This window comes from Poecilia reticulata, linkage group LG14, assembly GCF_000633615.1.
Source record: "Poecilia reticulata strain Guanapo linkage group LG14, Guppy_female_1.0+MT, whole genome shotgun sequence".
Classification (NCBI taxonomy): domain Eukaryota; kingdom Metazoa; phylum Chordata; class Actinopteri; order Cyprinodontiformes; family Poeciliidae; genus Poecilia; species Poecilia reticulata.
Genome location: NC_024344.1, coordinates 2,192,873 through 2,215,368, shown reverse-complemented (window position 1 = coordinate 2,215,368; position 22,496 = coordinate 2,192,873). Strand labels below are relative to the sequence as shown.

The following is a 22,496-nucleotide window of genomic DNA, read 5'->3' as shown; positions in this document are numbered from 1 at the left end:
GAGGTTAAGCTGTCCCCGACAGGCATTCCATAGGAGCCAGGATAGCGCGCTTTTTCTTCAAAGTAAAAGAGCCACGACATGACTGGAGTGCACAAACATAAACACGTGAAGGCAGCTGTGATCTCTGCTTTAAATGTGTGACAGTTGGGATTAGCGATACATTTTTGCAATCGTTAATTATAAAACGATTGTTTTTCAATCGTTTTAAACAATCGATTGTTGACTGCAGTCTAAAGCAGTCAGCTTCAGACTGCTTAAGAGTCTAAAGCTGACGTTCTTGCTCGCCCTTTATTTTGAAACACCAAAACGGAAACGCAGCTAACGTTTTAGGTGGCTTTGTCGCCGCTTGTCTAACAGATCGCCCTGTCTGAGTTTGCAGCTGAGTGGGCCACAGCACCGCGGCTCTATTATATAACTTTAACGTACTCACGGCTTTTTCACGGCGCATAGGGGCGATCATTGCACCGCAGATTTGGTCGATTCTTTCTGGATTAATCCTGAAGGTCGGGAACGACTGACTTTTATTTCTCTTTCTCCCCTCTACGTCCCCCTGCTGCTGACGAGGCGCATTAAAAGTTGCCGACGGATCCAAGAAGCGGCGCACAGCGACGGTGTTGGGTCTTGAGTAATAAATATCGCGGAGAATGTTTTCCTGTCGCTCGGACAGAGACGTCGCTACTCACTCTTCTGCTATTTCAGCGCGAAACATCAGCGCAATAAGAAGTGGGGCTTATTCTACAGCTTGATCCGGTGGACACTGCGCTATTTCCCACATGTTTATTTCTGAAACAACTTGCTCTGACGGGAGATGACCTAATCGAGGGAGTTTTCTCTCACTACAGGTAAGGGCTACTTTCAGGTGCAACTACTTTTTTTTCTTGTTTTTCTCTTGCAGCGGTAGTGGGGGGTGGGTAAAAACCTTGTGGTTCCCGTCGAGTAGGCCGACGAGGAGCGTCCACGGTGGTGCGTGACAAGCGCGCTGACAGCCGAGCACCGAGTGGCACAGTTAGAAACAGAGGGGGGAGGGGGGACGACGGGGAGGGGGGGGCACGCCACTAAAGCGAACTAAATCAGTCTTATTACGGAGTTCCCACTAAAAATGATAAGAACAGCTTTGAATGTTTGTTTTGCTCCGTCTTTAGGCGTATGACCGAGTGCAGTTTCCTTCACAGCCAACAGGTTGCACTCATCATAAAAAGCTTGTCCTGCTGGGTGGAAAAGTACAGTATGGGAAGTCAGGAAACCTCGAACTTTTTAAAGCGGAGGTTTTCCGTGCCACCCCGTCAAATACTGTTTTTAAAACTGTTATTATTATTATTATAATATTATTTTATTTTTGATTTAAATAATTTATTAACTTTAAATTTACTAACTTTTATTTTCCAAAAGCGCCATCTCCATGTTTACTTATGTGTATTGCTTTATATAAAATCTATGTTTAAATTTTATTCTCCCTATTTTCCCTTTCGTTAGTTGTTTAAAATCAGTTTTATTTTATTTTATTTTTTTATTTGTTTAACCTGATTTTCCTAATCTACTTACTTTTTTTTTCTGAAAATGCCATGTTTTTTAAATTTATAGATTTTTAGCATGTATAAAGTATAGTTATTTGTGAGCCTTTATTTGCCTCAAATGCCAACCTTTCTATTTTTTTCCTTAAAAAAACAAAAACAAACAGACAAAAAAAACTATACTGAAGGGCTACTCTCATTGTCTACCACAGGAGAGAAAAAGCAATAATCTCCATCTGGAAAAAGTTATTTTTTAATTTAAGTTGGGTCACGGACAATTTATTTCTGTTTTTAGCTGAGTGGTGGTACGGTTTCGGCTCAGCATAGCTTCATGCTGTGAACTGAACTGTCTGCATTGGGGTAAACAAAACCAATCAGACTCCAATCATTTCAGACATACTGATCTGCTTTAAACTAGTTGGTACTCTGTCGTTATTAGAACTGCACAATATATCAATTTGCAAAATTAACGTGTGTAATATAGTAATAGCAAATGTCTATCTGGATGTTTTTAGAGGAAAAACCTGACATGCAAATAATAATATATTTGGCCACTTTGGTGGACTTTTACTCCCATTAATGCTCCTAAATGCTTAAGTTAACAAAGAGTTGTGAGAATGTCATGATGATGAGGAAAATGAGAAAAGAGTGATAAAATTGTGCCCTAGTTACAATTGATAGTGCCATTACAGTATTCAACAAAGGTATTGAAACTGAATGTCTGAGTATCAGACACTTTGATATGCAGTTGTCATAAATCAGAGAGGCAAGGAGAGACAGAATTACATTCAAAATGTGCAAAATATGAAGAAGAAAAAGTGGGATAGGCATTAAACAAGTACAGGTTAACAAGTAAATTTATGGATGGTCAGTCACTACCTTTACCCCCGTTGGTAGCAAGACTGATTTTCAGGACATAAAACGTCCAGATAAATTTATAATGGTATTGAATGAGAAATGTTTGCCTTCATCTTTGTGCTATTTCCGCTTCTTGATTTGCCACCTTAAACAGTTTGTACTCGACTGCCTGTGTTTGCCAACAGAGCTAGACACTCGCTAAGGCCTTCAGCAAATACCCAGCGGCCCCTGAGTGGGTTAATCTCTTCCAACAGATGCATGCTGTTGCACACACGCTCTCTGTAAGCGGGACCGTCAGCGGTTTCACTTGAAAAGCAAGTTTGTGCCTCTTAAGCCAGAGAAGAGGACACCGTTCAAACATATGACATTTTAGTACATTTTACTAAAATGTACTAATTTAAAATGCACATTTTAGTCATTTCTGCTCCGTAAAAGGTTGTGGACCCATTTCCTATTCTTAACTGTCATGCTCTATTGTTGAAGCAGTAACAGTCCTATAGTATTTGTTTGGTTTTCAAAAATAAAACGGATACAAGAACACCCATACAGTAGAGTAGTTTGCACTATTGAACTGTAATGTGACACTTTTGAACTTTGTTGACACCTTTAGCTATAAATGATCAATATTCTAGTGAGTTTTTCTACCGCAGATGTCATTGCATTCATTAATATCACATTTATTTTATGTGACTCATCTGTTTATTGTTAATTTTGTTTGCAGAATGACGAGATGGATCAGGGTGGACCAAAGCACAACGGTAATCGGAACGACAAGCTTACATTTGCAGGGATCAGACCTGAAGTAGGCAGAGATTCAGTCAGCACATCTGGTTTACTGCTTCAACCCGCAATGCATCTGCCCAGTCCTGGGTCTGTGAACCAGAGCACAGTGGCACCGAATGGACAAGGGGGAACCAAAGACCAGGGGGAACTTGGAGGCCTCTTTGAGTCAGATAAGGAGGGTAAAATGAGCAGAATGCACAAACAAGAGCAGGATATATTCAGCTATGGGGACAGTTTGCCTTTGTTGAACCAGAGTACTTCTGATCTTGACCAGACGTCCACCTCTGTCATTAACACGTCAGAAACCTCAGTCCTGGGGAACCTCCCTTTGCCTGACCTGTTCCCTCAGCAAATTAAGCAGGAGGGGATTTTCTCTCTGGATAAGGAATTAGGAAATTATGGTGGACAAGCAGGTGTTGGTTCTTGCAGTCTGGATGGGAGCACTGCTCAGCTAATTGACGATGCAGATATCTGGCAAGACCTGGACCTTCCGAACTCTCTGCCAGAAATCAGTGCTTTTGAGTTGGATTCAGAGGTGGCACATTTGGATACCATCCTCCAGGAGAGCAGCAGCGGTGGTGAAAAGTCCCTGTTGGGTAATGGGGCCAACTGTATTGGTTTGAACGGCACAGAGCAGCAGCAGCTGGTACAGCAACATCAGCTTCAACAGCAGCAGCCACCGGGAATGCTTTCCAGTGTTGTCATCAAGGAGGAGAAAGATCCCGACTTCATCCACATCCGTACCCCTGGTGTGGTCAAACAGGAGAAGCAGGACGGTGCTAGTTACTGCCAGTCCCAGTGTCTGCAGAGTGGCATGAGCCCTCTGCATGGGGTGGGAACCATGCCGTCTGCCATGAATGTTGCCACGGGAAGTGGGTACCACTACAGAGGCAATCCTGGGACAGTGGGCTTGCAAGACCAGAAGCCTTTTGGCACATACTCAAACTTGTCAGGAGTCGGGGAGAGCTGGATAAGCGGGAAGAGGTATGGAGAAGCCTCTGGGATTCAAAGCACCAGTGATGGCCTTCAGTCTGTTGCAGCTTTGGGGAATTTTCCTGTCGGCTTTACAAGGTATGAATTGAATTTTTACTCCACCCGACTTCATTTCCCTACCTTTGCTTTATCTGTGTTCCATAGAGTGGTTTGAATTCGCATTTATGAGCATCAAGAAGTCTTGATTTTTCAAAATGCACTCAGCTTAGTGTGTTTTCCAGCTTTTGCTTCAGTCTGTGACATTCTTTAGCAAGAGAAGTCCTATCACTCCTGGGGTGCAGGGCATCTGGCGCTTATCACCTCCCAATGGGCAGACCTAGCTAGAAACACATTCTTCTGATTTATCCCCATTGTGTCACATTTTAGGAATGCCAAAGTTGAACTTTAAGACCTTTTTTTCCTTTAGAGGTCCGACATGGTTGGAAAACTAGTTGAAGTGTTGCCAGATTAGAGGGTGGCTGGAGAAAAATGTTGAATGTTCAGTCAAAGAGACATTACTCTTTAAAGAGGTTTTGTTGAGTATTTTTTTATTCTAAAGATTTCATAATTCCATGAAACTGTCCAAGTGCCAGGGACTTACTATCAAGGTGTGTTTTCAGTACATTTGTGAAAATGCATCATGGTGGAGCTTAAACACAAAGGAAATGAGAAATGTGAGAAAGTTTAGAGCGTGCGGCTCAGTGAGAGGTGTCTGGTAGGCACACCTCACTTTCAGCCCTGAAAGTACCATCTGATAACTTGATGAGCTTCAAAGCGGAACATAAAAAAAATTGAGAAATACATTTTTCAGGCTTCATGAGCCTCTTGTGTATCTGAGTTGAAGAGTGTAGATAACTAGATGTTGTCTGATTAATGCTGGGTGAATCACTACAGCCTCGTTTGCAAATAAGTGGTAGATGAACAAAGGACTCGGCTTCTGCTGGTGCTTCACATTCAGACTAATATGGTGTGTCTAACTTCCTGATCACAGGTGTAACAGCATTCTTTGTTACTTCATACTGTGCCCCTTTGATGCATGCATGTCAATGATGTGCAAGGCGGAAGCCTCACAATGCAAAAAAAAAAAAAAATCTTTCAAACACTTGATAGAAAAAGACATGATACTCTAAAAAAAGGCTTGTTACTCAAGCAAAATTAAGTTGGAGATTGCATTGTTTTTAAATGTATGGATGGTACAATTTCTAAAAATCTTAAATCTAACTTCACTTTAGGTTTTCAAAAAAAAAATTTCACACGATAATGCATTTCAGTTATGATACCAGCTTGGGATGAGATTCTTACTGTACAATAATTATGCATTGAATGCATGTATATGAACATCAAAAAGAGTTAGTTTAGGTAGTTTTGGCATATGATCAAGGTTTTCCAAGTAGAAGACCTTGGGGAAGATCCAGAACTCGCTGGAGGGAGTATAAATCCTGTTTGGCCTCTAAACCCCTTGGAATTCCCTAGAATTTGCTGCAGGGTGTCGATGGGGAAAATGTGTCTGGGATTCCCTCCTGGACCTGCTACCCCGTGACACAATTTCAGATAAATGGAAGACAGTAGTTAAGGGCCAACTTTCAGCTTTCAGGTTTCCAGGTTTATGCCCATAAATTCTTTTAAATTCCTTTTAAATTCCATGGAAAGTTTTCAAGTTAAAAAATTCCGAGAATTTTGTTAATCCCCCTTCAAAGGGATACATTTCCAGACATTCAACATCACAATGTCTATATTTACAGGGAGAAAAAATTACTTCCTGATCTGTTTTATTATATTTTTACATTTATGATGTCTTCATTGAGAGCAATGTGGGGTTGAAGTCAAAGACCTTGTTTGTATGCACAAACTGGATTCTGATTATTGTATTTCAAGGATATTCAAAACATTCTTGAGACATGATACACTACCAGCTCCCTAATCATGGGAAAATGCATATTTATCAAAACTTTGCTTAAAGTAATGTTTCAATATTTAGTTGAAACTTAAACTGGCTGTTATATTTTGTTCTCTAAAGCTATCATGCTAGTTATATAAACATTATGAAAATGATCATATTTAACTTGCGGAAACCATATTTAATAAAAAGGGGTGAAAGTCAATAGCCGGGTCATTTATAACCAGAAATATTTTCACACCAATTAGTTTAGTTCTTGCAAGTGATACATATGTGTTTAAGCTTTCCTTCTGCCAGCTGACCGGCAGTGTGCCTCCATTAGTGTGGTAGGTCCAGTGTTGCATCGTTCTAAACACTCCATACAACCTGAGAAAACACCAAACACACCTGCACAATCTGGACTCTCATTACAAACACTTATAAAAGTGTTGATACTAATCTTTTAAAACCTTTCTATACCTGTATAACTGTAATTGATCAAAACGCCAATTGTTTGAACTAGTGGATTGGTAATTGATGTTAAATGCTGCAATAAATTACATCACATGTCATAAATGTTTTTGAAAGACACCAGATTCATCTCAAAGTGAGAATAAAAACAGAAGAGTGAGAAATCTTTATGTCTAGAAGACTAGCCACCTGAATGTGAATTTGAAACATTGGACATAAAATTATCTTTAGTTTGTTGTCTAAGTACACGGTGGGCCGTAAGTTTCCATACATAGAAAAAAATAAACATTTTATATTAGACAACCGTTTTTATTTTTGTGTTACTCTGTGTAATCGCTGCACGTCTTGGACCACTTCATGGTTGATCTGCAACATTTCCAGTTTTCTGAAACTGAAAATAAGTTTTGCCACAGTGTTGTGTGTGATGCTCGCGCCATGTTTTCTGTTCAAGTTTTGTGCATTGCCGTCATATACATTTTACATTCTCCTACGTATGAAAACTTATGGCCCAGAAACAGATTCATTTAACTAAACACAAGCCTTAGTTAATTAAAACCAGCTTTACATGTTTTAATATATTATGTCAAATGAAAGTAAACCTTGCTGCTTGCCAATATCATTATTATTCCCATGACTTTGGTGTTAAGTGTTTATCCATTACTAATTTAAAAATATTTAGACTAGTGCTTAACTCTTCCCTGTAGCTGTGCTTTTTACATCATTGAGTGCCTTAACAGGACTTTGGTGCGTGCGTGCGTGCGTGCGTGCGTGCGTGCGTGTCTCCTGAATGGCCACGTGTACAATAGTGCGAGGGTGCCTCTTGGTCTACAAACTGTCAACTGTTTTTAATTTTTTTCTTCACTACAATGAGCACCCCTCTGAGAACTGTGCTGGCTAGTGCTTTTGTTGCAGATGTTTTTAACATTTTACCTAAATTGTGTTCCTCTATTAAATCCATTTGACTTGAATATTAACATGCTATTATTCAGATGTGACTTTTTTGGACTGAGGAAGATGTAAAAAAAAAAAAAAAAAGTTCAAAATATGTTTGATTTTAGAAGTTATGCTGTAATGTGTGCAGTAGTAAGACCTAGTAGTAATAACACTTTAAGGAGTAATTATGTTTTTCTTAACATCTTTCAGTAACTCAAATACATTTTTTTTTAACCATTTTTGTGCTTGTAAATAGATGTGTGAGATGTATTTATTAGACTCTTCACATTTTTCCTCATCTAGCTGCTCATGCAACTAAAACAATTCCTGATCAGTTAACACTACAAAAATGACACTTAAGTCATATCCACTGGATTGGAAAACAGGCCTATTCCCGTTTCTATTACTGCACAATTTAAATTATGCAGTAATAACATACATTACTGACAAAATAATTAGACCAATCCAAATAGGAACAGCAATATATTAACCTTATGTTGCACAGCGGCATTTCATTCCTAATATCCCTAGAGGAACTTTGAGTGACATTTCATATTAAGGATTTAATTCAATACAGATGAAATATTCTTTCCGTGCTGCTATAAACTTGGCACTGAAAAAGTATCTAAACAGGTTCTGCAAATTTGCTCTGCATGTTTTTCTGCAGATCCCTTGTTGCTCTAAATCTTTATGTAAAACTGTTAAGTTTAAATGTGCATGAAAATCAAAGTATGACTGTTCCGATTGTATCCCTGATGAGCAGTCTTTTGCAGCAAATAAAAATGTGCAGTACACACTTATTGTTTCCATCTAAGGATAAATGGAAAGCACTGCAGTCTGAGCGATGAAGGAACATGTTCCTCTGATTTTATAATTGTTTCTTGTCTGCATTCAGAGCTTGTTGTTGGCTTTGGTTGTGGGTCTGACTTGAAGCATCTCAGGCTGCATATTTTTACATGTTACTGCTTGTGTAGTCTGCAAGCTACTGAGATGTCATCTTGTTACTGGAAGTCATGACTGTGTTGGAAGGGCTCATATGTTGTCGTGAGTCCAAATGTAACAAAAGTCTTTCAGTTCTGCATTTATTCACACATAACTTTTGTTTTTAAAAATCAACAAACCAACCTGATTAGTTGTTAATTATCTTGCATCCATGATGTTATGATAAAATTAGTTTTTGTGTAATTATTCTTTTTATATGGACATATTGTCATTTTATCTCAGGAACAGCAGATAAAAGGTAGATGAATCCCAGTGCTGACAAAACTAGGTCAGTGTTGTCTCTGTTAACTCACTTTCCTGGATTTGTAATCTGTTAAGATTATGCCAATGCTAATCCACGTTGTTTGAGTTCCTGTTTACGGATATCCCTTGTTACTCGTTAGGCTACCCCACTTGATATATTTTGTTTTGCTATATCTCACTTTTTAAATTGTGCTTTTGCTTGACATTAAGTCTCCAGTCCTTTTCCAGCTTCACATATCCTCTTTTGCTTTCTGCAATTTCTTTGTTTGGTTTAATTTATGTGAATAATAATGATTGTTCAGAAAGGAAGAATTTCTTTTGCAGAGCTTTCTTAGCTGTGCATTTGATGTTTAAATGGTTTTCTGTGAAGTGAAGTGGAATATTTTATACTGCAGAAAATTATATTTTAACTTCATACTTGAATGGTAGCTTAAATATATTTAATGTAAATTTATTCATAGATGTTTATCACAAATTTTGTTGCGTCTGGTTTTTATACCTTTTTGCATATCTTCTCTCTGTGTATGGCACCCTGCCCTCCCCTCCCCTGTTTGAGCTGAGTCTTTGAAGCAGGCTTTGGCTAGGGGTCAGAGGTCATGGAGCCAAAGGAGGTTGAGGCCTCTAAGCAGCCAAGCTGTTGCTTTTTTTAAGGTTGCTGTGGTGCCTGCTGGCTTGTTTATGCCTATGTTGGGTCTTGTGTGCATTTCAAGGTCTGTCTAAAAGGCCACATGATGGATTTGACCTCTTTTACAGGATAGAGTGRGCCTTTTTTATTATTTCCAGAAATGCAAAACCGCAAACATGTTGAATTATTCAGTACATTTTTGGAACTAAGTGGTTTGCACTGTTATTAATGAGTAAAAAGTATGGATCCAGCCACTTTTTGTTTTAAAAATGTGTTTTAAATTTACTAATCTGCTTTGAACAACATTCTGATTATGATTTATGTTTTTTATACTTTGAAAATGATATATGAACCTTTAGCACTGTTTTCATTGCTGTAAGATGTATTTACTATGGATTTATATCCGCTCTCTGCTATGTCGTATAGCAAATCATTATGTTAAAGAATTGGATATAAGACGCAAATGTTCCTGTAATACCTCAATATAATTTGATAATTGCGGCAGGTGTGTGTGAACTCTCCTGCCATGGTTAGGTTGATGTGAAAAATAAAATATGCAGCCTTCTAAACTGTGATAGGATATGTCTGGAGTGAGCATAAATATAGCCCCGACCTCTCTCCCTCACTGTACTTCATAAACACGATTGAGCTTGTTGTGTTTGGCAACGGGTCAATCAGGAAACAGGAAGTGGGGAGTCTAAAGGCTGTAGTGGTTCAGTCTAATGTCCCCTCGTCGTCTTTACCATGGCAGATTGATAAAAGCAGTAAGAATGCTATGAGGGCACATTCATAGTCAGTGAGTTATGCTGGCTTTCATGTGATGTAAATATTACTATTTAAAACAGTGCAAGATTGCATCAGCTCCCACATTTTCAGGAAATGCAGTGCTTGGTACAGACAAGCTCGTTTTTGAATTGGAAGACTCTTAAATCATGAAAAGAGACACCCCTGCCAATACTTTTTACAAGGCAGTCTAAAACATCTTTAGAGGTTTGTACATGTGACTGTCTCAGGGTTTTCCACAGGAAACTGGTTTTGTGGAGGTGTTGGTGGAAGTTGCGTCCCTCACACCACTTCAAATTTTTAGACTCTGAGTTGAACCCCCCTTTACCAAATAGCTTATTATAGCATTTGGGGCTCAAGAAGAACAGAACTTCAGGATATTTGAACTTCAGTGATAGTTATGGTGTATTTTTACATGACCATTAAAGATCTGGGTCATTAAATCTAAATTTGTTTCACATTTGTCATGATCCTCTATCCAGTTGTTCACCCATTTCCTTTCATCTGTCAGCCTGAGCAGGATTGCGTATCAAATTGTCTTCAGGACGATACGGTGATCTGTTATCTAATACGGTTTGATTTAAAAGACACTAAGATACATTAATTTTTGTGTTTTTCTCTGTGCAGTTTCATAGCTGAGGTATTCACATGTTTTTCACCTGCTCATTGAATCTCATGTTATGCACTTCCATTGTTCCACACACGTGGTCTTCCTTATTTGTAATTATTTGAGAAATATATATTTTTGGGAGGGTTTAAAACTGCAGATTTGCTGCTAACGATAGAGACAGAACGTTCCTGTCATGGAGGTCTGCTGCTACATGCTGCTGGTTGTTTTCAGTTGAATCCTTGGTGAAGTGATTTTTCCACAAACTGCAACTTTTGTTGGCATGACTGAACCGTTGCCATTAAAAAGTAAAATTAAGCTGTTCTCTGTGACGGGAAGAATGTGAATGGACACTTATTTGTTGCAACAAACAACAAAACACTAGTTTTTTCCACCAACCATTGTACAGCTCATACAGAGGTAAAACCATCTCATCAACACTCCTCGAGTTAGGCTTGGTTGCTAGATGACGGTTCAGGGTCGGTTAATTATGACTTATTAATCAAGAGGTTTTTGAAACTGCTCATTTTCCAGACATCAAAAACATTAAGTTGTTGCAAAGATCTGAGTGGAGTGTCTTTAAGCTCTTGAACTGTTTCTAGATGCAGTAAAACCCTAAATGGAAGTATAAAAATTTGCAAAAAGACAGTTTTTCATAATAGATTCACTTTATCTTGTATATTTTCCACCTTAATGTTAAAATACCTCATATAAAAACCATGCTGAGCAGCAGAGTTCTTACTCTGCAGCAGAAAAAATGTACTTTGACAGCAGGCTACTATAGCAGTTACTTGATGTAATTTGGCCAATCAGACAAATTCATTCATTAATTTCTTATATTTGTTTTATTATGCAAGTGTGCAACTTTTCTTTTGCTATAAGCTGTGCAACTACACCGATCCGTGGCAGATGAGTTGGAGGCCTAAGGCCTGGTGTGTGGTTCAAGAATGAACTCAGTTTCGATCATTTTCGATATCCTATATTCCTTAAAGTTATAATTTCCCAGCCTTTTATTTATTGTCCCTGTTTACTTAATTAATTTATTTTTTTGCATTAGCTTAATCCAGATTAGAAACCAACAAGAACACTGAGGAATTCCATCCTGATACTGATGCTGTCTGAGAGAAGTTGTGGCAAGAATAACAGGCGTTCATAATAACCGTGCATCATCACAGGTCTAATAAATTCTCCAGCGTGATTAAACTTGCTTTGGCGATCATGAGTCAAGTGAGGGAATTTGCTGAAAGCAAAAAGGAAAAAATGTTTTCCTAGCAATGCTTTCTACTTTCCTTTGAGTACAGTTGTGCTCTTCAGGCAAGTTGCCAAGCTGTTTTATTTGTATAAAACTGTACATGTTCTCTGTTGTGCTCGGCTTTTTGGGCAGTCAACTTTGAGGCTGTGTGTCCGACTTGGCGAGAAACCTGTGAGACTAAAAGCGGAAAAAAAATGTTTTCTCTACACACATTGCTTGCCCTCGCAGTGTTTCACGTTGAACTAAAGGAAAACTTGTCTGGGTGTGTCTGGGTTTGACAGCCAAAGTTCAGAGTTCAGCTGTTTGTTTTCCACTGCAGAAGCAGGAGGAGCAGATTTAAAAAGGGTTTTATTCCCGCWAACTGAGCTTGCACTTTTGATTATTTTTTTTAAACCCAGTGCATTAAAGTGTGACAATATGATTTTCTGCATAAYTAAATCTGACTCATTGTGCCAGAATAGAATTTTGTGGAGATTTCAGCACTTCGTAAGAAGTGTATCCCAACAGCATGTGAGAAAGGGAGGTCTGGATCAGGATTATGGGCTTTCTTTTCCTGCCCCTGCTGTTCTWCAAACAAGGGTTAGGGAGTTTTCTTGACACATGATCGGTGTGAGCAGGATGACAGAGTTACCAAGGAGACTGTCAGCAGGGGGTCACGGGTTCAGGCCCCTTGAACTGCAACCTGCCACCTGTTGAAGTGAGAGCAACTTAACCAGTCCTTTTAGGCTCAGAGCCATTGTTCTTTTTATTTATCTTTGTGCAAGCTTGTGAAACCTGGAGACCATTTCCTGCAGGTGTAAATAGCTGGGAATTGTATTGAAGCTTGAATGTATTTTGTCTTCTAGAAGTACTGAATAAATGTGAGATGGTTTCGGGGCTAGAATACTGAAGGAACCTCGTTTTGTGTTTTGATTTTATTTTATTTTTTATGGAACAAGTTAAGAGAAACTACCCTCTTTTACTGTCCAAAAGAAGACCTTAGCTTTTGTATTTATTTCAAATGGAGGTAAATTTATCTTCATTTGTATTGTAATACACAACAATGCCAAAATTGAGTTGTCAAAGGCTGTTGTTTAAAGCCGAATARCAAATTAAAAATGTTTTATAGGAATAAACAGGCCAACCACGTGTTTATTAGTCACTTTATTTGTTTAGCTGCTCATATGTAATAAATGACTTTTTCAGAGCTTAGGAGCTTTTCATTGAGTGACACATATATGGCATTTGGTCTCCCAGACAAACTGTTTGATGATGCACAAGTGAAATGTACGCTTAGAAGTTGGCTGTGTTGACTTTGTGGTTTCACATGTAAATTAATTTTTTGCTTCTCTAAATAAAATGCCTATTTTTTTATCATTTTATGAGAAAAAAAAAAGATCAGTCATAATATTGCCTACTACCAGACATTACAGAGGACCTTGTGCCAGAGATGAGTGAATGATTTACCCAAGCAAGGTAACTGTGCATGTGGGGAACAAACATTCAGGCTCTGAAGCTCTCAGCCTGTCTCGCGCTTTATGTAATCTTATGATCCGTAATGGCTCGTTTTAGAGAAATTGTGTCAGTGGCCTAATTTTGAAGTAATGTATGGCGTTTCAGTTCAGATTTGTTCATGACTGTGGTTGGCAAAGCGTTTCTTCTTCTCCATCTGCTGGCTGGTTGTCTCTGCCCACCTCAACATTGCTTCTGAAACCGAAATGGAAAACCGTTAAAAAATCAAAGCAGAATTTGCTTACAGTATATAGGATGAGAAAGAAGCCTTTCTTGTAGACATATCTCTTTGTTGTTTGTATAGTCATATAGTGCATGGTTTAGAAAAATATGTTTAGAAATTACAGCAGCCTACACATTAACTGACCTCCATTGCAACGTTGTCTTAAAAAGTAAAAGAAAAATGCAGATTATATTATTCTTTTGGTTTAATTTKGTTCCACGATCTCCTAATGTACTCTATAAAATAAATGAAACTTAATAGAGATGTGTCCATCAGGCTTTTTTAGGGAGATTATTCTGTTTTTTTTTTTTGTTTTTTTCCCATGTTCAGGACTTTTCAAAGCATAAAAGAGAATAAATGTGCTGCAGGTTCTTTGATAGAGGTAGTGGTTCTGGATTCGACTGAAAATGAATGCATTAGAGCATTATTCCCATTTACTGTATGCATCAAAGCATACATGATTTCTATTGGATACAAAAACATGATTCCTTTTCCTAGTTGTAGCACCGTTGTCTTGCAGCAAGATGTTTCTGACATGAGATCTTCCTGCATGGAGTTTGCATATTCTCCCTATGCATGCAAGGGTTCTCTCTGGGTACTCAGCTTCCTCCCACACTACAAAAACATGACTGGTTGATTTTATAGTCTAAATTAGTCCTCAGGTATGAGTTTGTATGGTTGTCTGTCCTGTGTGTCTCTTTATCTTTATGCCCTGCAAGTTGTGTAGCAGGAAACGACAGAARCATATCAATAATCCTTAACTTTTCCATATCTACAGCTAAAGCAACTGTAACTTTGACTAACAAGGCTGGATGAAAGTTKTTCCTGCTATGTGAAGGTGGGTGGTTCTCATTTTTAGAGAACATTTTCCTCACCTTGATCAGGGRTACCAATAATTGTAGAGGATGATGTATTTGTTTAAAATAACCTAACCTTCTTTTTAGATCTACAACCATTTTTTTWAAAAAAAACCGTGTCTCTCATTTCCTGAGCTCCTGAACCTGTTCGGTTTGTCCAAACTGGTGGAGTTATGCGGGTCCATGTGTTGGTGTCAATACTGGTGGAGGCAGAAAAGGGCGTAGACTTTATCATGAATCGAAGCCAGCAGCTGCTCAACCCGCCTGGTCACTCACGATTGGCTAGTGTGTTATCACAGATACAGTGATAACAATTCACATGTTGTGAAAGGATTTCACAACATGTAGTCATATGTAAAAATATATATTTCCATTTTGCTTTTTTCTAATAGCCTACGTTTCTTCTGTCCCTTTTTGCGCCTTCATTTCATTTATTGGTGTGGGAACATGGCTGACCTCTCAACTGGCACTCTGTCATCCTTCAAAATAGACGCTCCTCTATGTCTGAAGCTTGTCTATTTCTAGCTCTGTTAGCGGTAAAGCCAAGGCCAGGCTTCATTTCTTTTAAAGATYTGCTTATGGCGCTTGTGGTAATGATACATATTTTGTGGGATTATATCACAGAAGTTTTATAAATTTATAGCTAAACAAGACCAGCRTCATGTACACTTAGCTATTGGTGTTCGAATTGTACTTTTCTTCYTTTTCATTCGGATATAAATTATGCTTTAATATTTCTGAAATAGTTATCTGATGTGAAAAATGTCTGATTTTCTATAATCTTGAGCATTAATGCATTCTGTTGATAAATCCTATGTTTATTAAAGTAGATATGCACACAGTCAGGATTAAGGTGACTCTTAAGACTTGAAGAYGTTTTGTTGACTAAAAAGATTTGTTCAAAAAGCAGCTAAAAACCATGTGGCCCAAACTGGAAATGGGGTGGATTAACTTTTTATTTAATTTCACTTATGAAATATTACCTTCTTAACTACTTGTGTTTTGAGTTGATATTTCTTATGCCTGTCTTATGTTATTTTGTTTGCTCTATATGCCCTTCAGACATAAAATTCACTTAAGGTGCAATTTTCATTTTTTTTTTTTATGATTTGGCTTTTAAGACTTTATTGACTTAAAGTCTTTAAGCCAATGAAACAATAAAAAGAAAGTGATCCTGTTAAAATTCTTATTTTATTACTTATTTTATTTCTATCCAGGGTTTTTATTGGTCTATCTTTAACTTTCCCACAAACACTACTTTGGTTTTCTTCTTGTTCATTAAAATAAATTAATKAATGMAATTTGTTGGCTGTCCTTTTGTAAACTTGAAGTTTGATTTAAATAATTTCAGACCTCGATAAGATCCAGATCGTGTGTGTATCTCTTAAGACCGAAGCACTTAAAGAGTGTATCTCTTAAGACCGAAGCACTTAGAGGGTGTACTTTCTTTTTTATCAGATCTACTAAAACAACATTACAGTTCTACTTTAACTGAGCATTTTCAAAGAGTATGGCTTTGTTCTGTTGAAACAAAGAAAGACTAACAAAGGTTTGGGGCTTTACAATCAGTTCTCAGTTCCTCCTTTTCCTCCCTGCTCTCTTTTCTCTCTTCGATTCCTCCACTCTTCCTGTCTCAGGGCTTCCTTTGCCGCTTTRAACCTACGTCACTGGCTTCATTGTGTTCATTCCCCTCATTCTCTCCATTTGTCTGCCTGAGCCAGATGTCAAACTGCAGTATAGATCTTCTGCTAGTTGTCAACGTTTCATTGCYCTTATGTGCCTCTTAATCTGCAGCGAAGCCAAGACTGAAACAGTGGTGTGTGTATGTCYAAGTAGGTTAAAGCACAGACTTTTCTCAGCAGGAGACACAGTTTCTTTGACTGCTTCTACTTAATTTTAAGCATGCTCGGCTTAGCAGCTTCTCTTATTGCCAGCAATAAATCCAAGTCTCAGGGACTTTTATTACAGCAGTATGGTATGGGTCATTTACACTCACTTCCCTCCACGTTTTCACCTCTTAATTTTATATGATAAGGAGAACACGTCWGGTCTGTGTTAAGAGTTGTGCTAAAAGGAACAAAGTGTGATAAACTTGTAGTTTTTCATAGTTGTGCTTGAGCAAAGAAGAAAGAAAAAGATTTTTGTGTGAACAGTTTGGATAAAAGTGAAGTTKGAAGTGGTGCTAACCCACTGCAACAGGAAGAGCCATGCATCACTGTGGTCATCACTCATCTCCTCATCACTCATTGGCTTTCAATTCAAAGGCGTGGCCTCCATTTCTCTAGAACTATTCTACTACACTATCAGTGACTTTTTCTGGTGAATTGGTAKAACTTGTAGCTGCTTAGTCTTTGAACTTCTTTCTCCACAGGCTGACGTTTGCCAAGTYGTGTGTTTCCTACTKCAAGAACTGAAACTATTTAGTTTTAGGCCTCGCTGATGCCTCTAACTCTTTATCATAAGAATTTACTATATCTTCAACTTCCGTCTTTCCTCTGGGATTAATTTATTTAATAATGACAAAATGACTATTTTGTTAWCTACAGCAATTTTCACAAGTATTGGCAAAGCTGGCGATGATTTGAAATCTAGTTTCATGAAACAAAATCCAACATTTAATTTGACTGCATTTAGAGATTTAAAAAAAAAAAATCCACATTAATAAATAGTTTTTAACAAAACTGTAATTGCCACAGTTGAATGCATGGAAAAAAGATGTAAAGAKAGCATTTTTCTGATATTTCACTTTTTAAAGATGATCTCAGGTTTTAGTAATACATGGCCTCCTGTTTCCCATCTGTGTAAAATATGAGGTGACTGAGGCCTCATCCACACCAAATACAGCCCGTTTCTAAAACAAGTTCTCAGTTTCAAAAACACCTGCATCCACTCAGGACCATTTTCAGAAATGTTATCAACAAAACACTATTTCGACATGTAAATGGCATTAAACATGGAGTATGGGACACGGCACAAATGAAGTTAGCAGTAAACACAAAAGAGCAAGAACGCTGCACAACAAAGTGCAAGTCGAGTCTTTGGTGACGATTAAGTCAAGTTTTTAATACATGCTGCGTTAGATTATAACATTTATAAACTACAACAACATTGTTGTTGTGTCTGTCATGTTTGGGATTATAGGTTAGAGATAGAGGTTGGATTCATACGTCAAATATTTCTGCAGGAGAGGAGTTTTCGCTGTTTATACGAATATGCAAAAGGGAAATCTTTACTCTGGAACCCGTTTTAAAAAATATTTAAGGTCCTCTAAAAAGTCATATGGACATGGGACACAGATGGTTAAAAAGTTTCATTTTAGAACAAAATGTTCCCATGTGGTCAGGGCCAGACGGGCTAACTTTTACTCACCGTTCTTCAAAATGCCAAGACAGGAGAACATACCTGTAAGAATGGCAGATATTTGTTAATCTCTGTCAGGRAAAAAAAARAAACTCAACTTTTACATATTGAGATTCACAGCTTAGTCTGGGATAGTTTATACAATTAAGGAGCAGGAGCAAAAAGCTACACTTTCTTTCCAGAAATAAAATGAAGGCAGTTAAATAATGTTTTGCCTTTTTGGAGTAGATTCTGTGAAACATGAGTATTTTTACTGAAGAATATACTGTAGGAATTCCCTGCCGGCATATTTGTAGTCAGCACAATGATTAAAAGGTTGAAAAGATCTTGAACTGTGGTAAATGGAGCATGGCCTGAAGAATAGTAATAGAGGGGAAAAAAATCTACGATGATGAAATTTAAATAGTCTAGRAAGTGGATTCTTGCAGAAAATCCCTCATTAAAACGGATAGACAGTATTTTGCTTTATCCAAACTGTTTKCTTTAGTCTATGCTTTCCTCCTCCTCTGGCAATAACCTTATTTGTGTTTAGTCCTTTTGAAAACAACTTTAAGCTCTTCTTTGATAAAACCAGACTGGCAGGTTTAAATTAGTTATTTCAGAGATTAGTGACATGTCACCAAATCCACCGCATCATTACTCTTGTTATTTGTGTGGTATCGCTGACAGAATCTCTGGAAATGTATGCATTTTATATTTTATTTTTTTGTATTTCCTGCACATAAAAACCTTCCCTGTTCAGTCTGTGTCTATAAGCTTTGCAGCTGTGGAGAATACAGAGAAAGGGAGAGTAAAGAGGAGCTTTACTGTAAATGGGCCCCATTCCAGCTGGGCCAAAGTCTGTACCCGACTGCAGCCTTTCTCAGACTTTTCTAAGTCTTCCCAAAGCTTCTCATTTCACCCTGTCTTTTTATTCACATCCCTTAAGTTTTAACAGAACTTTACTTTTTATGAGACATTGCTCTCTTTCTCTAGAGAGTAAAAGTTTGCGTGCTCTGCTTTCATACCGTTTACCAACCTGATTCAACGTTGCTATTATTCTCAAGCTGCTGAACAGGACTGCTTAGCTTAGAATTCCTGACAAGCGTCTTGTTTGTCGCATGTGGGTCACCTATTTCCACTCATAGAAAATGCAGAGGAAACCATAATACCTTAAAGAAAAAGATGAGGCAAGAAAACAGTAAGTGTTCCATAAAGGCAGCAGTTAGCGTCTCAGAACGGGTGGAGGGAAAAACAAAGATCCAATGACAAGATCTTGTGTAAAGCAATACTTTAATTAGCACATTACAAGAACCTGTTACAATGTCTTAATGCTGGAGACCACTTTCCGCCTTCACAGTTTGTGTTCAGTCGGTGGGTAAACATTCTCCGTGTCCCTTTTGCAGAGTAAGATAGTTTCAGACAGAGTGGAAAAAACCCAGAGGTGTTTTACTGACAGCCTGTGAGAAACTGGTCGAAGTGGTTCGATGCAAAGGAATGGGACTTCAAATGTTCCTTTGTAATATCCATACATCAACCGTTCAATAAAACTTTATTTTTACAGCACTTTATATGCAAACTAGTGCAACACAAGGGGCTTTACATAGATTTAAAAAGTAAACGAAAACATGCAATATCTAGGTTTTTGAATTTATTACATTTTTTACATAATACCCTACATTATAGATTAATTTTCAGTTTCTTCAATTGAGGACTTTGAAACATTTCCGTTCAATGTCTCACGAGTGATAAAATTGCAACGATTTTAGCAGAGATCTTTTTGTTTCAACTAACCAATAGAAAATTATGTGTTGAATATTCTCTATGAAACATTAACAAGATCCTGTAAATTGTACAGGAAATGCAAAAATATTTGCCCTCTCTGTAGTGCCATGACAGCAGACCCTCAACACACGAGGACAATAGGAAGAAATTCCTGTGCATTCTTTCTCTTTGTAATGTTTTCCTGCCAGGTCAAGACATAATCAGAATTTTCTGTGATGTTAAAATAAGCCAAATCTAACAAATCAAAGACATTGTGTAGATTATATTATTTTAACAGTGGCTGTGTCTTTGTTGATACAGTTGTAACAATAATGTTTCATTAAGCAAATATGATTTTTTCCAGCAGCTGTCAAGGCGCTCACTATATAGAACAACCTGTGTGCTTTAGTGTCTCCAGTGCCCTCAGCTAAATTGGATGTTTGCATGTAGACATTTCACAATCGGTCTGATTTAACCCGGTTTGTCATTTGCATGCAAAGGCTAAATGTAGCATATGTGGGAAACTTAATGAGCCTCTGGTTTMTGAAAGTGTAAACAGTSATTTGTGGTGCTGATTTTGTGCATTGACAATTTCCTTATTCTACTTTTGCTAATGTTTTATAATACTATGTAATGTTTTAATATGTGCACAGTAACACCATCTCAAAATTGTTTGCAATGCCATGTTTGTTGAATGCTTTTTTCTAGGTGTCAGGAAGAAACACTTTGGTTGCCAATTATATATTCAGCCTATCAGAAGGAGTCGTATTACTGACACAGATGACACAGATGATGGCTCCCAGTACAATAAAAGTCACAGACAAGAYGAGAGATGACAACTTATTGTCATCACACAATGACACACGTAGTGTTGCWGCTACCACATAATTTTTTTCTGTTTAATATTGTGCATATTCCTTTTGGGTAAACTTTAAAAGCTCTGCTCAATTATACTTATTCAAGATAAACAATGAGGAGACTGCTTCATGATTAAGCTGTGAATTTTGCTCCTGTATAAGAAATGCTTTGACAAGATGATGAAATTAAAGAAGGTCAAACGTTCCTTAGAATTAAGATGATATCTTTATTTCAATAAAAATGTTCCCAGAGTTATTACTTAAAAAAATGAAACCAAATTACAGCATTCCTTAAATAACACCATTAGCTGTGTGAGCCATTGTTCTATCATTTAACAAGGAGTAGTTGTGCTTTTGTCTTTTACCTAGAAAAGCACAAGCTGGCTTTGACTTGCTTTGATTTCATGATGTCTGTTTTTGTTGTAGGATGAGGAATGTTCTTAATGCAGCTGCATTGAGTTCACTCTGCTTTTAAGTGAGCGAAACTCTGACTGTGATGGCGTGAGGGTTTGCTCTAATGACTGCCGTTCCCTCTCCACCACACTTTGCTCCTCACTACATGGTACATCAGCCTTTCAGCTCTTAATTACAGCCAACACTCTGCCTGTTTTTCTCAATCTGCTCTCTTTCCTTTCTCTTGTGTTTAGTGCCATCTCACCACTGATTCATCAGTCTTTCCTGTCTGTCTGTCCTCATCTCGCAGCAGCAGGGCAGCAAATGGTGTTTGTCGGAGTACGCCGGCTCGTCTTTTTGTCTATTAGGACATATTTTTAATATGTTTGTTTAGAAATTAAGATGGCTATAAGTTGTTTTTTACTTCAAATGCTAGAGCTAAAGTTGGATTTGTAAAGCACCAGGTTGAAAATAAGATTGCGCGGTCACCATCGATCATCATTTAAGCCACATAATCCTTAATTTGAGACCTCATGAATTAAGTTAAAAGCCTGAAACAAAACTTTGTTCTCATTGGTAAAATGAAGTTCAAAATATGTATTTAACTTGGACGACTTTTCTGCTGCTGTGAAGTTTCAAGCGTTTCTTTCCTCTGTGACTTTGTGTAAAATCTGGTGGTTCTATTGCTGAAATGCAACATAATGGTGAATTTTATATAGTCATTAGAATTACATGCAGTTTGTGTTCCAAGAYGCAGCCTGGCTTATCGACTGCTCGTTTATTTTATGGCCCTGAGCAGAAAAGGCTTCTTTATGTTTTCTCAACAAGGTCTTTTTCTTACACACTTGGGATGAGGAATGATGGTGGGGAGAGGCTGTTCATTTGTTCTCGGCTTCTATTTTTAAAATGAAATGGGCTTTGTTTGTTTTACCTGATTATTTGTTAAGCATATCTTAAGATATATTTAACCCTTAGACAGAAAAGAAACAAAAGTATCTAAACTAACACCCCCATAGAAGTTGAGATTCTCCAAAAATATGTACATTTATTAATTACAATTAATTTAGAATACTACAATGTCTGGAAATTAACACTAGCAGGCACMCCGTCAAGCAGTCCAGTGCAGGACAAACAGCAGAMAGAAAACTTGGCCTCCCAGTGATTTCACAGTCCAAAGTTCTGTTTACTGGCGCCTTGAAGTACTTCCCTACTTTAAACCATCTCTAAAAATCATTCATAATGGGGCTCAGTAGGAGAGTAGTCAGATGCTTTTTCACCATGTTTGTTTTGAAAGATTAGCACAGAGAGAGCTAGCCGACCACTGTGGCTGAAATTAAAGGTACAGACACACAAATACGGCTGCAGCCTGCTGGGCTGGGAGTCTGCACACACAGCAGTTTTGATAAAAATGCTYTAAGTTTGGTGTCAACGATTTATTGTGACAATGATAAATGAAAATTCTTATGATGTATCACAATAAACGATATTATAACTGCACACCCCTTTGTAGGTATAGTGTAGGTGAAGATTATTTTATGTGACCTTTTTTCCAGTGACACATTTTGTGAGGCAGTAAAGTGAAATTATCACTGTGAGAAATTATAATTTTCCTCAAAATCATCAGTATTACTATTAGTGGCAAACCTGACACTTATG

The 22,496-nt window shown here is 37.8% G+C and overlaps 1 protein-coding gene across 1 annotated transcript in view; it reads left to right on the top strand.

Annotated features, from left to right (window-relative positions):
* Window positions 1–344: 344 nt before the first annotated feature.
* LOC103475369 (glucocorticoid receptor) overlaps window positions 345–22,496 on the top strand; it is a 59,457-nt gene continuing 37,305 nt past the window's right edge. The window contains exons 1-2 of the mRNA XM_008426940.2: window positions 345–842; window positions 3,091–4,223. Of these exons, the coding sequence (XP_008425162.1) occupies window positions 3,100–4,223 (1,124 nt within the window). The 5' untranslated portion in view covers window positions 345–842; window positions 3,091–3,099. The remainder of the gene's footprint in view (window positions 843–3,090; window positions 4,224–22,496) is intronic.